General features: G+C 58.8%; 1 protein-coding gene across 1 annotated transcript; it reads right to left on the bottom strand.

Moving 5' to 3' along the window:
- Window positions 1-771: 771 nt before the first annotated feature.
- PYGM (glycogen phosphorylase, muscle associated) lies at window positions 772-12,587 on the bottom strand. Its single transcript, XM_046014175.1, has 20 exons — window positions 12,286-12,587; window positions 11,139-11,240; window positions 10,953-11,031; window positions 10,754-10,857; window positions 10,218-10,349; window positions 8,832-8,943; window positions 8,661-8,743; window positions 7,898-8,041; window positions 7,471-7,563; window positions 7,103-7,249; window positions 6,770-6,933; window positions 6,301-6,415; window positions 5,414-5,515; window positions 4,933-5,080; window positions 4,576-4,634; window positions 4,306-4,447; window positions 3,702-3,909; window positions 1,554-1,688; window positions 1,277-1,343; window positions 772-1,164 (listed from the first exon to the last, which is right to left on the bottom strand). The coding sequence occupies exons 1-20, from the start codon at window positions 12,526-12,528 to the stop codon at window positions 1,015-1,017; spliced, it is 2,529 nt and encodes an 842-aa protein (XP_045870131.1). The 5' UTR covers window positions 12,529-12,587; the 3' UTR covers window positions 772-1,014.
- Window positions 12,588-12,969: the final 382 nt, after the last annotated feature.

The following is a 12,969-nucleotide window of genomic DNA, read 5'->3' as shown; positions in this document are numbered from 1 at the left end:
TGCGGGTCGCCCCTCCCCCCGGCAGGGAGGAACTTGGGAGGGGCAGCCACAGGCAGTTGGGGTCCCCACAAGCCAGGCCTAGGGGAGCCAGTAACCATTTCCGGCGGTTTGGGTTCAAACACACTCACTGCGAAACCGTGGGCCCCAAACCTGCCTTTCGAGGCTTGCCCTTTCCTGTCTTCAGGGCTAGGGAGACAAGACCTCCCCCACACCTCAATCTTGGTAATACGAGGCCCAGAAACAGGCCTCGGTCCTCAGTTTCTCCAAAGTGCGGCGGGGGGAGAGCAACACTGGCCTAGCCTAGACAGTCTGTGAGTGTCCCCCGCCCTAACTCCCCCGACCTTAGACGAAGCGTAGCCACCTGCTTAGAGACCCTTAAACACCGCAGTGGGGCGGGGCTAAGGGCGGAGTGAAGAAGGCGCCAACCACCCACAGGCTCCTCCCCCTCCTAAGTCCCGCCCTGGACAGCGTGGATCCTCTGTAGTCCCGGAGGCCTCTGCCCGAGTCCCAGCTCCCGGCCCCGGGGGGCCCCACCCAGGAGACGCCCCGCCCTCGGCCAGCCTGGCAGGCCGCTGACCTAGTATGGACACAGCTCTGGGAAGAGAGGCGTGGAAGGTGACTCCCGAAAGGAGGCTGGAGAGTTTCGGGCCCCGCCCGCATGGGCTGCCCTCCTCCTTCGCAAGGGACGCACCTGCGGGTGGAGGGGTCGGTAAGGCGCGGTGACTGCGCAGCCTGCCCAGAGCTAAAAATATTTCCCAACAGACAGGGGAGTAAGGAGGCTCCCAAGGAGAATCAATTTATTGGGGAGTGGTTGCAGTCGGTCAGACCCATAAATAGGAGGGGACAGGGAGCCAGAGGCCAGGATGGGAGCAGTGTCCTTAGTCACTCCGGACACTAGGATCTTGATGCCGGGGGCGGAGCGGGGGGCGAAGTGGGGGGTTCCAGGAAGACCTGGGCTTGGCCCAAGGGATTGCAAACAAACTCGGGGGCCAGTCTGGGGTCTGGTCTGGAGGCTCAGATGCCCTCGTCCGGGGCTGGCAGGCGCTTGCGCGAAGGCTCGATGCCCCAGATCTCCCGGGCGTACTGGGCGATGGTTCTGTCGCTGGAGAACTTGCCGGATGTGGCTATGTTCCGGATCACCATCCTCGTCCACTCTCTTGGGTTCTACAGGCCAAAAGAGAGCTCTGGTTTATCCTGCCAGTGGGCTCCCCAACGTCCACCATCGCCCAGCCGGGGCCACCAAAGCCTGGCCGACCCCTGGCCCAGGACAACTCACCTTGTACAAGGCACTGACTTTCTCCTGGCATTTAATGTAGTCTTCATAATCCGCAAAGACTTTAAACCTGGAAAGGAATTGAGAGGCAGGAAGTTCCAGGAAGTCAAGGCCAAGCCCATCCTGTCCCAGTGATCTTCTGGGGGCCAGGAGAATGGAGCTACTTCCAAAGGAGCCTAGCCCCCATTGCCCAGGACCCCCGCGCAGCCTCTCCACACAGCACACAAGCCGGGATCGGCCCAGCAGCCCCCGCTGCACGTTCCCTGGCCGGTCCGCTCACCGGTCATGGTGCATGAGCATGTTTACGATGTCCTTGAACAGGTCCGGCTGTTTGGGGGAGAAGAAGCCACTGCTCAGCTGCTCGATGACCTGCCGAAGCTCAGGAATGCGGTCATAGTACTCCTGGGCGTTGTATCTGGGGTGGGGGGGAGAGCGGTCTGCACCCTGGAAAGGAGTTCCTGGCTCCTCCTCCAGGCCCCGCGGCTGCTGCTCTCCCTGGGGCTGCCACAGGCCTCTGGAGGTCCTTCCCTGGAGGACTCCCCCCTTCTCTGCTCAGCTTTTCATCCTGCAGAGCAGCAGAGCCAAGGCCCCAAACCAAGTACTCTTCCTCCCACACACGCTACCTCTACTAACCCATGTGTTTCCTTCCTGAATGGCTGGTCTCCCTCCCTCTCCCAAGTCCATCTGCCCTCAGGCCCCAGGCATGTCCTCGGGAACCTCCTTAAACTCACTGTCCAGCCGAGCTCATCATCGCCGGCCCAGCGCCCGCTTGACTCCTGTGGGCCACTTTCTGAGGCAACACGAGACTCCTCAGCCACCTGGGCTCAAAACCCTCCCCAAGGCCAGTCTCATCTCTTTCCTTCCCTCCGCACGTCCGTCCAGCCACCCAGGCAGGGGAGTGGGTGCAGTTAGTCAGAAGCCATAAATACAAGGGGGCGGGGAGCCAGAGGACATCCCTAAGCCCCATCCCAGCACTGACAGCGCCCCTCTCTTCTCAGGGGTTCCGGTGTCGGCCCCCACGTGCCCCCACCTGCCCTTTGCCCGCCCCCCACACCCCTGCCGCCCCGTCTCCACCTCACAGCCAAAACTGTCCGTCAGGACTCTGCTTCTGAGCCTGTTGAGTCTTGCTCAAAACATGTCCTGTCTCCCTCCTGTCCAAAGGACAGAGGCTGAACTTCCTAGTCAAGCCCAACAGGGGAAGTTCCTTTCCATAGTTAATGCCAGCTCTCAGAAGCAGTTGGTGGGAGTGTATACTGGTAGAAACTTTCTGGAAAGCCCTTTGGCAACATGCACCATGAGCCTTAAGAACTCGTGCTTTTAAAAAAAAAAAAGAAGAACTCATACTTTTTTTGACTCAGGAATATCCCCTCCGATCATTATCTTAAGGAAACAAAGATGTGGACATGGGTGTAAAAGGATGATCAACGCAGCGATATTTACAAGGATGAACAGCAGAAATCAACCTTAATGTCCAACACTACAGAACAAGCTCAGTAAGTGAGGGTACCTCCATTACAATGGAGCCCTATGCAGACATTCAAAATAGTTCACAAACTATTTGATGGCATCCGGAGTCAAAATTATGGGATGACATCAAAATTGTACAGGCATGGGTCCTAACTTTTACAGATAACCCCACACACGTAATTATGTAGAAAAAGAGCTGTGGCGTTAAAAATGGGTGATGAGATGATGAATGACAGTTATTTTATTCTTTGTGGTTTTGTATGTTTCCAATGCAGGAGCATGTCTTGCTTTTATGATACAGGAAAATACATTTTTGAAATAAATTTTTTTTTTTTTTTAGATTTTTTTTTTTTTTTTTTTTTTTTTTATTTGACAGAGAGAGATCACAAGTAGGCAGAGAGGCAGGCAGAGAGAGTGAGAGGGAAGCAGGCTCCCTTCAGAGCAGAGAGCCGGACGCGGGACTCGATCCCAGGACCCTGAGATCATGACCTGAGCCGAAGGCAGCGGCTTAAACCACTGAGCCACTCAGGCGCCCCCATTTTTGAAATAAATTTTAAGAAAAAAATATCTGCTTCGAAGAATGGCATTTCTGACCACAAGCACCGCTGTGTGTACTCTGCTCATATTTCCCTTTTTGCCACAACTGCCAGGGAGCTCAGAATTGAAATTTACTTCCAGAAATTCCGGAAATAATATCATATCCTAGGATTGATATAATTGTCTTTGCCTTTGCCTTCAGTTCTGTGTGGCTCCTTTCTTTTCCTATGCGATTAACCTCACGTGTTGTGAGTTACCTCAAAAGTTCTCCAGAATCCTGAGGGCCAAAACCAAGACCTTGCGTAGACTGGGCCAGCCTTTCCAGGCATGCCCTCTGGCTCCCAAGCCCTACCCTCTGCTAGCCACACCTCGGTGCCCCCTGACCACAGACCGTGATCTTTGGAGCCCTTCCCCCCCACCATACCCTCTCTGGTCCAGCTTTTCCACGTCCTCCACCCTCATGCCGAAGATGAAGAAGTTCTCTTCTCCCGCCTCTTCCGCCATCTCCACATTGGCCCCGTCCATGGTGCCGATAGTCAGGGCCCCATTGAGCATGAACTTCATGTTGCCGGTGCCTGAGGCCTCAGTGCCTGCCGTGGAGATCTGCTCGGACAGGTCCGCAGCTGGGATCACTGCGGGGCAACAGCAGGGGACAAGCTCAGCTGCAGGAATAGTCCCACCTCAGCTGGGGACTGTGGAGTCACCCAGATTCTGAGCACCGCCCCCACCCCAACCCTCCAGAAGTCACTGTCCGAGTCTCCCTCTTACCACCCGCCCCCTGTCACCGCTTGGAGATCCTTGAACATCTCAGATCTAGCCGGAATTCTCTCCCTGCACCCACCCCACTATGTGTGTGTGACTTGAAGGGCGAATCTGCCTGAAATTCCACCATGAGAGGGGGCCATCCTTGTGATTTGAGCCTTGTCCTCTCCAGATTTTTCTTCCAAGTGCCAGTAGGCTAGGAACAGGTGACCAGTGTCTCTTCCTGGCACTGTACTCATCAGAGCCTCCTTCTGGTGGCACCCCACCTTTCTCTGCCAGCGAGACTCGGTAGTTCTCCAGGAAGATCACGCGGAGGCGGTCTCCTACCACTGGGTCGTGGTTAACCACATCCCCAATGGCCGTGATGAGCTTGATGATCATCTTGGCCATGTGGTATCCAGGGGCAGCCTGTGGGGGCACAGTCAGGGCTCAGCCCCACAGCCCGGCTCCCTACCCCCTAGCCTGCAACCCAGCCAGGCCAACCTCAGCCTGGGTGTCAAAGGACCAGAGCCACATTCTGTGTCCTGGCTTCTCACCTTCCCTCCAATCATCACAGTTCGGGGCACGACAAACCTATTGGGATCCTGCTTGATGCCTGTGGAGAAAACAGAGGTCAGTGGGCCAGGTCTTCCCTCTGGGTGACACCTCCTGACAGCACCCATCCAGTCTGAGCCCTGGCTAGGACACAGTAGACCTGATTTAGTCAACCATTTGCTATGTGACCTCAGAGCCGCCATTTTCACCTCTCTGAGCCTCAGTTTGCCCATCTATGAAATGGGGATAATCCCATGTCCCAAGAGGTGTCCCAAGGCCGAAAGAAAGACATGGATCAGGAAGGATGGGATACACACAGAGGGGAGCCCCAGGAGACAGAGGGACACACTGCCACTCACGGTTGTACAGGGTGATGATGTGGAGACAGTTGAGAAGCTGGCGTTTATATTCATGGATTCGCTTCACCTGGATGTCGAAGAGTGAGTTGGGGTTGATATGGACTTTGTACTCCTTCTCTAGGTACGCAGCAAACTTTAACTTGTTTTCCTGAAGATAGGGAGGGGGAAGAGCTCACCAACAGGCCTCAGCCTCAGGAAACCCCACAGTGTCGTTTCCTCCCCGGAAAGGTAGATGATGAGAGGCTCACTAGCCACCCCTCTCCATGGCTGCCCCACAGCAGACATCACTAATCGATGTCAGCACTCTTCCAGGATGATTAGATGATGCCTTCTCGCCATGGGCTCCAGGCAACTTCTACCAGGGGTCTGAGGTTGCAGGAGAGATGGGCTCCACTGGCCATTCCCGGAACCAGGCACGCAGCACCTCTGGCACGCTCCCTCCCACCCTGGCGCGAGCATCCCAGGGTGTCACCCTGCTTACCTGCTTCACTTTGGCCACATCCCGGATAAAGGCTTCGTCATCCACGAAGGAGAGCAGTTTGCGCAGCTGGTCCAGGTCTGAGATATAGTCCTCCCCAATGCGCTGTGGGAGAGGGCAGTCAGGCCTCTGTCCCTGCTGCATCCACCTTCACAGAGGGGTCCCTTTCCAGGTCGGTGGAACCCTGTCCCCTGGAGATAGCCCCTCTTTCTGCAGCCTCTCGGCAGGGTCTTGGTGTGTGCACAGCCCTCTTCCCTCCGGACCTTGACCTCTGATGGCTGACCCCACTTGACCGCAGGAGGTCTTCCTCCTGGCCTTGTCCTTAGATGGGCAATGACCTTGAGGCCCTGCTCACAATCTCTGCCACCTGCCAGTCTCACTTCAGATGGGACCTGCTAACGACCTTCTCCATTAGACTGGGAACTCCCACCTTGCTGACCACAGTCAGGCCTCCACTAGCCCACAGAGCAACCTCACACAAACAAGAAAATGGCCCCCTCACCCCACCCCTGCCTGGGTGACTCAGTGGGTTAAACCTCTGCCTTCAGCTCAGGTCATGATCTCATGGGACTGGGATCGAACCCCACATCGGGCTCTCTGCTCAACAGGGAGCCTGCTTTCCCCTCTCTCTCTGCCTGCCTCTCTGCCTACTTCTGCCTACTTGTGATTTCTCTCTCTCTGTCAAATAAATAAATAAATAAATAATCTTTAAAAAAAGAAAAAGAAAATGGTCCCCCTCCTCCATGCACATGGGAGGTTTGGGGAACACAGTGTGGGATGGATTTCAGCCCTTCCGGGGGTGGGGGAACCCCTACAGTGACCCATCCATACACAGCTGATCCCAGCAGTGACCCGTGTTGACCTCTCCTGGCCATACAGTGACCTCTCACCTCAGCAATGACCTCAGCCAGCCCAGGGTTACACAGAACTAGCCAGCGACGAGGGGTGATGCCGTTGGTCTTATTCTGGAACTTATGAGGCTCCAGCTCGTAGAAGTCCTTGAAGCTGCAGGAAGGGGTTGGAGAGTCAGTACTGGTCCCTGTGGGACGAAGGCCTCCTCCCTGAGGCCCTAACGTGGTTTCTTGCTGAGAGGGGCCTGGAGATGAGGGGGTTGTTGTATGTGAGAGGGGTCATCTGGGGACAGAACTGTTCTGGACATCGGGGTCATGACGCTTCTAAAAGCCGTGCTACCTGTGCAAATGGCCGGCTGCGGTCAGGTAGCAAGGGAGCCAGGCCTGTAAGTCAAGGAGGTGGACCGGGGGCGGGGCCAGCAGGGGGCGGGGCCAGTAGAGGCGGGAATCTCGCGGAGGGGCGGGGCCAGCAGGGGCGGGGCCCGGGGGAGGAAGGGAGGTGTCTCACATGGTCTTCTTGAGGATCTCCGAGTGGATGCGAGCCACGCCGTTGACCGCGTGTGAACCGGCGATGCATAGGTGGGCCATGTTGATGCGCTTCACTGCACCCTCCTCCACTAGCGACATGCGCCGCAGCCGGTCCACATCCCCTGGGAACGCAGCTGCCACCCGCTGTTCGGGAGAGCACAGAGCTCAGGCACAGACATGGAACCCAGGTTCCCAGCCCGGTACCCCCAGAGCTCCGCCCATAGCCCTCCGCGCTAGCAGCCCTGCACAGCCCCCATTCCCAATGCCTCCCCTTCGATCCGCCCCGACCGGACTCCAAGCCTCCTCCGCTCACATTCAGGAAGCGCTGGTTGATCTCATAGATGATCTGGAGGTGGCGGGGCAGCAGCGTCTCAATGAGATGCACGGGCCAGCGCTCCAGGGCCTCCGGCAGCACAGTGTGGTTGGTGTAGGCGCAGGTCCTGACCGTCACGTCCCAGGCCTGATGGACAGGACTGGGGAGTCAGGAACCCCAAGGCCTAACCACCACGGCTCTCCCCATACAACATGCAGCCGGAAGCCTGGGTTCTAGGACACTCTCCCTCCAGGCATCACACCGCTGTCTGTTCCTGGGGACTGCATTTTTCCGCCTCCCAGACCAGGAAGGGAACCCTGAGACAGAGAGAGGGTCAGATGTGGGGGAGGGGGGGTCCGAAAGCCCACCTTGTCCCAGTCCAGCCGCTCCAGGTCCACCAGGATCCTCATCAGCTCAGGGATGGCCAAGGAGGGGTGGGTGTCATTCAGCTGGATGGCCACCTGCGGAGAGGGGGCCTGGGGGTCAGTCTGGGATCCAAACCTCGGCTGTGATCCGAGTTCTGTGTGCTTTGTCCCCTCAGCAACCCCCCTCCAAGGGCCCCCATGGCCCCAGGGCTGAGCTGGGGGTAGAAGCCCTTGGAGGGGCAGCTGCGGGCAGGAGGAGGGGGACAGTCCCCAGGTTATGTGCCCATCGATTCAGGATCCTGGGCAGGGTGCCCTCAGCCTCTACTCCCTCACCTACAAAATGAGGGGGGCAGGCTGAGGCTGGAGGGGAGAGGTGGCTGCGCACGCTTCATGGGAGGTGTAGCGAGGGGCCCTCCCCGGCCCCTGGCACCTTGTCTGGAAAGGCATCGAAGCTCGTGCGCACAGGGTCGCGGCACCCGAACTTGGAGGACTTGAAGCGGCGGATGATGTCCTGGAGGGTGGCGGCCACGACAAAGTACTCCTGCTTCAGACGCAGCTCCTTCCCCTCAAAGAACTGGGGAGAGTTCAAGGCAAGGCTAAGCAAGTCGAGGTGGTGGTTAGGTGGGGGGAGGGGTGCCGCTAATGCTGCGGTGGGTGTGGCCAGGAGGCTCCTGCCCACCCCCGGGACCCAGGAGCCGTGAACAACCCCACCTCCAGGGCCCAAGGGTCTTTCACCCACCCAAGAAGTAGTGCGGGGGATGGTGTCAGGAGGAGGGGCCACACAAGGACGGAGAGTATTATCAGCACCATCACTGGTCAAGGTCAACAGCAGCCCCTCCAAAGTGCCCTGCCTAACTCGCTGTCCCCAGGACTTAGGTGTCCTCTTAAAGAACTCGGCGGGGTTGGGGGAGGGGAACAGGACACACAGGAGCCAACAGTAGGTTCCGGGGTACAGGGCACATGGCTGGCTCAGTCAGAAAAGCACATGACTCTTCATCTCTGGGTCGCGAGTTCAAGGCCCACATTGGGTGTAAACAAACTTAAAAAATAAACAAACTTAAAATAAAATAAACAAACTTAAACAACAAAAAATATGTCCTGGGTGTGACTAGGGCACCCAGAGACGGTCCCTCCCAGTCTTCGCCCTCTCCCAGGCCCTCAGGCTTCCTGTCGCAGCCCAGGAGGTGACATACGTTGTCATTGGGGTACAGGACACGCGAGATGTTCTCAGCGATGTTTCGGTCCAGCACGGCTTGGATGTAGCCACCAACGTTGACTGAGGGGTGAAAGTGGGGACAGCGTCAGGCCGGGGCTGAGCACGGGCCGGGGTGGGCGGGGCTGCTGGCAGCTGGGGCTGGACTCACAGTCCTTGAGGTTGAAGTCATTGGGGGCCTTGGCCGACCACAGGCGCATGGTGTTGACGATGTTGTTGCGATAGCCAGGCACCGGGGTGTCGTAGGGCATGGCCAGCACCACCTGCAGGGGCGTCGGGCTTGGTGTCAGGAGTTGGGTCTCGGCCACGCGACTCGTGGGACTCTGAGAGCTGGAGTTCCAGCCTTTGTTCCTGTGCTCTGCCAACTCCCAAGCCCCGGTTCTCGTGCCAGCTCGGGGTGACCGTGAACAAACCTCTGGACCTCTCTGGATGTCGTCCATAGAGGACGCCCCCTAGGATCTCCCCATACCCCCCATCCCATCTTGCCTGGCTGCTTGTGAGGATTACAGGGGGCAGTGACGAGCCCGGAGCCCAGAGGTGGGCTCTGTTGGGGGCCACCCCGAAGGGATTGGGGATGAGCTGGCCCATCTGGCCTGAGCGCAACCTAGAGGACCCCCTGGGCTCATGAGAAGGCTGAAGGAGCCTGGGGCCTGGCTGAAGGGGACACAGATGTAAAGTCCATCCCAAGGGCTTATGCCTGGTTGACCACAGGGCTAAGCAGCAGTGACTAAGGCCGGCCCCACCTCCCGTGATGAGCCGACATCAGTAATTGCTGCCAATGGCTCCTGCTACCACAGGCACATCACGTCCCCCAGAGGTGGCACCCCTTCTCCCCAACACTAAGTCACTGAGCCCCTCAGTGGACCAGAGCAGAAGCTGCAGCTCAGAGAGGGAAGGGACTGACCCAAGAGCACAGAGCTAGGCAGGCTGCCCGAGCCCCCGCTAAACCATAACAGTGGAACTGGTGCCCAAGTCTGAAGCCCAGAGGTTTCTGCGCAGCCATCAGGAGGCCCTTGACCTGCAGCCATCGCGAGAGAACTGACAGGCCTGGGATTCAGACACCTGGTTTGGCTCTCGGCTCCCTCTAACCTGTGTGACCTTGAACAAGTCAGTTCCTCTCTCAGGGTTTTCATTTTCTCCCTGTCCCCTTCTCTGGGCTGTTGCTTTGCTCCCCATCAAGCTACCAGGTTCAAGGTGCTGAGGAGTCAAGACACCATGATTACTCTTGGATGAGTCTTGTGGGGTGGAAAGGAGCTTGGTCAGGGGAAGGGCCCTGGCGGAGCAGAGTGGTCTCTGTCCTCTTCCTGGGCTCTGTGCTTGGCCTGGCCCCTCTGTGATGCTGTCTCATGCCTCTCCTGGCTCCAGCTGCTGTGTGACCTCGAGTAAGTCACTTAACCTCTCTGAGCCTCAGTGTCCTTCATGCTAAATAGCACTGGGTCCAGTAGCCTCCAGGCTCCTGCCCTGTATCTCCTTGTTTTCCTCCAGAGCCTCCTCCTCCCCACTTCCCTCTCGCTGGGGGCTCCCCCCACTCCCTCACCTGTGTGTCCACCCACTTGGCCCCCTGGCTCGTGTGCTCCACTCGGCCATAGAAGTGCACCGGCAGCGTGAATTCAGGTCGGGCCTTCTCCCAGGGGTTTCCATAGCGAAGCCAGTCATCAGCCTCCTCCATCTGAGCCCAAGGCAGGTTGGGGAGAAAGGGAGGCAGCGTCAGACCCAGGCTCAGACCCAGACTCACATCACAGGGGACAGTGGTTAGGGCAGGAGCCGGGCCCTGGTGTGCCTTCTCTAGAGTGTAAATTAAGGGCCCTGGAGTGGGCCCCTGGACTGGTGGGGTAACCGATGGGACGCAGCATGTGTATGGGAGTCTGACAGCTTCCACAGGCACGGACCACCCTTTCCAAGAGTGACCAGCAGGTTTTAGTGCTGGCGGAGGGGTGCCGGGGAGAAGGGACAAGGATGCTTTCTGTCAAAGCTGAGGTTGGTTCTGGATCTATCTGGAGGCAGATGATCCAGTGAGGGGGTCCTCTCCATCATGCCTGGGTCCCCACAAGGCCAGGGCGCAAGGCTGCTCACCTGCCAGCCCCCGCAGATCTTCTGGTTAAAAATCCCAAACTCATAGCGGATCCCGTAGCCGTAGGCAGCCAGGCCCAGTGTTGCCATGGAGTCCAGAAAGCAGGCTAGGGGTTTGTAGGGAGGTGGGTGTCAGGGACCTGGCAGAAAGGAGCTCTTCTGTCGTCCCCCCCAACCCCTGCCACCCTGCCCACTTACTTACCGGCCAGCCGACCCAGGCCCCCGTTGCCCAGCCCCGCGTCCTCCTCAATCTCCTCCAGCTCCTCCATGTCCAGGCCCAGCTGGAGGGGGGAGGGTATGGCAGTGGTCAAGGCCAAGGGCCAGCAGGTGAATCCCCCAATTCCTCAGTTTGCCCCACTTCCTGCCCCACTCCCAGCCCCCTCCACACCTGGTAGGTGGCCTCATCACAGGCGTTCTCCAAGGCCAGGTTCACCATGGTGTTTTGTAGTGTCCGTCCCATGTAGAACTCCAGAGACAGGTAGTAGATCCTCTGCGCGGAGAGACAGGTGCGGGAAGGATCAGGGCTGCCCAGCAGCATTTGCCCAGGCCTCTCACGCCTGAGGTCCCCTCCCCAGGCCCGGCACGTGCTGGCCCTGTCTCCACTTATTTTCATCACAGGCTTCCAAACCCATCAGGAAGGTTCCGGTCTAGCATTTCCTCTGACTTCGGACACTTCGCTTTTCTTCTCTGAGCTTCAGTCTCCTGCCCCGGAAAATGGGGCTGCCCTAGCTACCTCGGCGACTGAGGTGCGTAGAAGAGGTGAGGACCCCCACCGTCGCGCACAAGCCTCCCCTCGACCCACAGGGGAGTCAGGATGCAGAGAAGCCCCTCCAAATCCTCCCCCAGAGGGGAAGGCCAAGATGCAGAGAAACCAGTCATTTGCTCAAGGTCACTGTGACTCACTCATGGCTAGAGTTGGCCACCTCCTGTCCTTGAGGTTCCCCCCACACCGTTCCCCTTGATCCTCAAGCCTCAGTCCCAAGAAGAGGACAGAGGATGCTGAGGGTGCCTGGTCTCTTGGTTTCCTAGGTCCCCTCCCCGGCCCACTCGCCTGCCCCTCCCCCTCCCCTGCCCAGGAGTGTCAGGTTGCTGACATTTACCATGACCCCAGCAGACACTTGATCGCACTACCCCAGCTGTCCCGGCGGCGCACCAGCCCCACCGGTGGCACAGGGACACCACTCTCAAATTCAACGACCTCGCCTTCCACTCCAGGTCCAACCCAGGCCGCAAGGATCTTCCCGACCACCAGAAGCCCCTCTGCTCTCTGAACGGGCACTTGCCTTTGCAACCAGCCCGCCTGGATCTGAGCCCCCCAAACTTGTCCCCGCCACCCCCCACCCAGGTTTCTTGGCCCGGGTTGTCCCAGCCCCAGCTCCCCTTGGCGCTCCTGCGCCTCCAACATCAGCAACCTGGAAGGCCCCTTTATTTCACCGCAGAAACCCCTGACCCCACAGAGGGCCGCTGCTTCGCCAAGATCTCCGGGCTCCCCCCACAGCCCATTCATTCCCCACCCCAGTCGCCCCAAGCAGCACCTTGGGGTCCTTCTCGTAGTAGTGCTGCTGCGTGCGGATCCAGCGGCCCACGAGGTGGTCGCGCACCGTGTGGGCCAGCGCGAAGTAGTAGTCTCGGGGGGTGGCCACGTTGCGGTCCTTCACGAGTGTGAAATGCAGGTGCCGGTTGAAGTTCTTCTTGAGCTCGGTGACGTTCTCCACGCCGGCCAGGCCGCGTACGCTGATTTGCTTCCTCTTGTCCTGGTCGGACAGGGGCCGGGACATGGCTGCGGGAGGGCGGGCCGGACTGATGGTGGGTGGACGAGCGGCCTCTGCAGTGCCTCCAGCCAGGGGGTGGAGATCCCCCCGCCGCCTGGGGTTTTATAAGCCTGGCTCCGGGAGGCCCGCCCCGCCTCCCCCTGCGATGGGAGGGTCTTGGCCTGGCTGCTCAGGGAGCTATTTTGGGGGCAAGGGGGGGAGAAGGGAACGGGGCCAGGAGAGGGGGCCCAGCCTGGCTCATTCACAGCCCTGTGCTGACCCATTTCCGGCAGGCCTCGCACACTGGGGTCCACTGTGCTCGCCTCGGCCTCTTATGGGGTCAGAGACAGGATGCGGCTGCCTCAGTCACCCCCTGAGAGGCCTGAGGCTTCCCTGGAGCTCGGGGGCCATGCCTTTGGCCAAGAGGTTGCCTTGATCTGGGTCCTTTCCTTGGGTCGTGGAGGAAGA

Source organism: Meles meles, chromosome 8 (genome assembly GCF_922984935.1).
Source record: "Meles meles chromosome 8, mMelMel3.1 paternal haplotype, whole genome shotgun sequence".
Lineage (NCBI taxonomy): Eukaryota > Metazoa > Chordata > Mammalia > Carnivora > Mustelidae > Meles > Meles meles.
This window is presented reverse-complemented; position numbering and strand designations above follow the sequence as displayed.

Coding starts and splice junctions, on each gene's coding strand:
- PYGM (XM_046014175.1), bottom strand. CDS start 12,528: ATGTCCCGGCCCCTGTCCGACCAGGACAAGAGGAAGCAAATCAGCGTA. Junction 10,350..10,753: donor AGATCTGCGGGGGCTGGCAG/GTGAGCAGCCTT, acceptor CCTTGGGCTCAG/ATGGAGGAGGCTGATGACTG. Junction 4,448..4,575: donor CTGTGATGATTGGAGGGAAG/GTGAGAAGCCAG, acceptor GTGCCCCCACAG/GCTGCCCCTGGATACCACAT.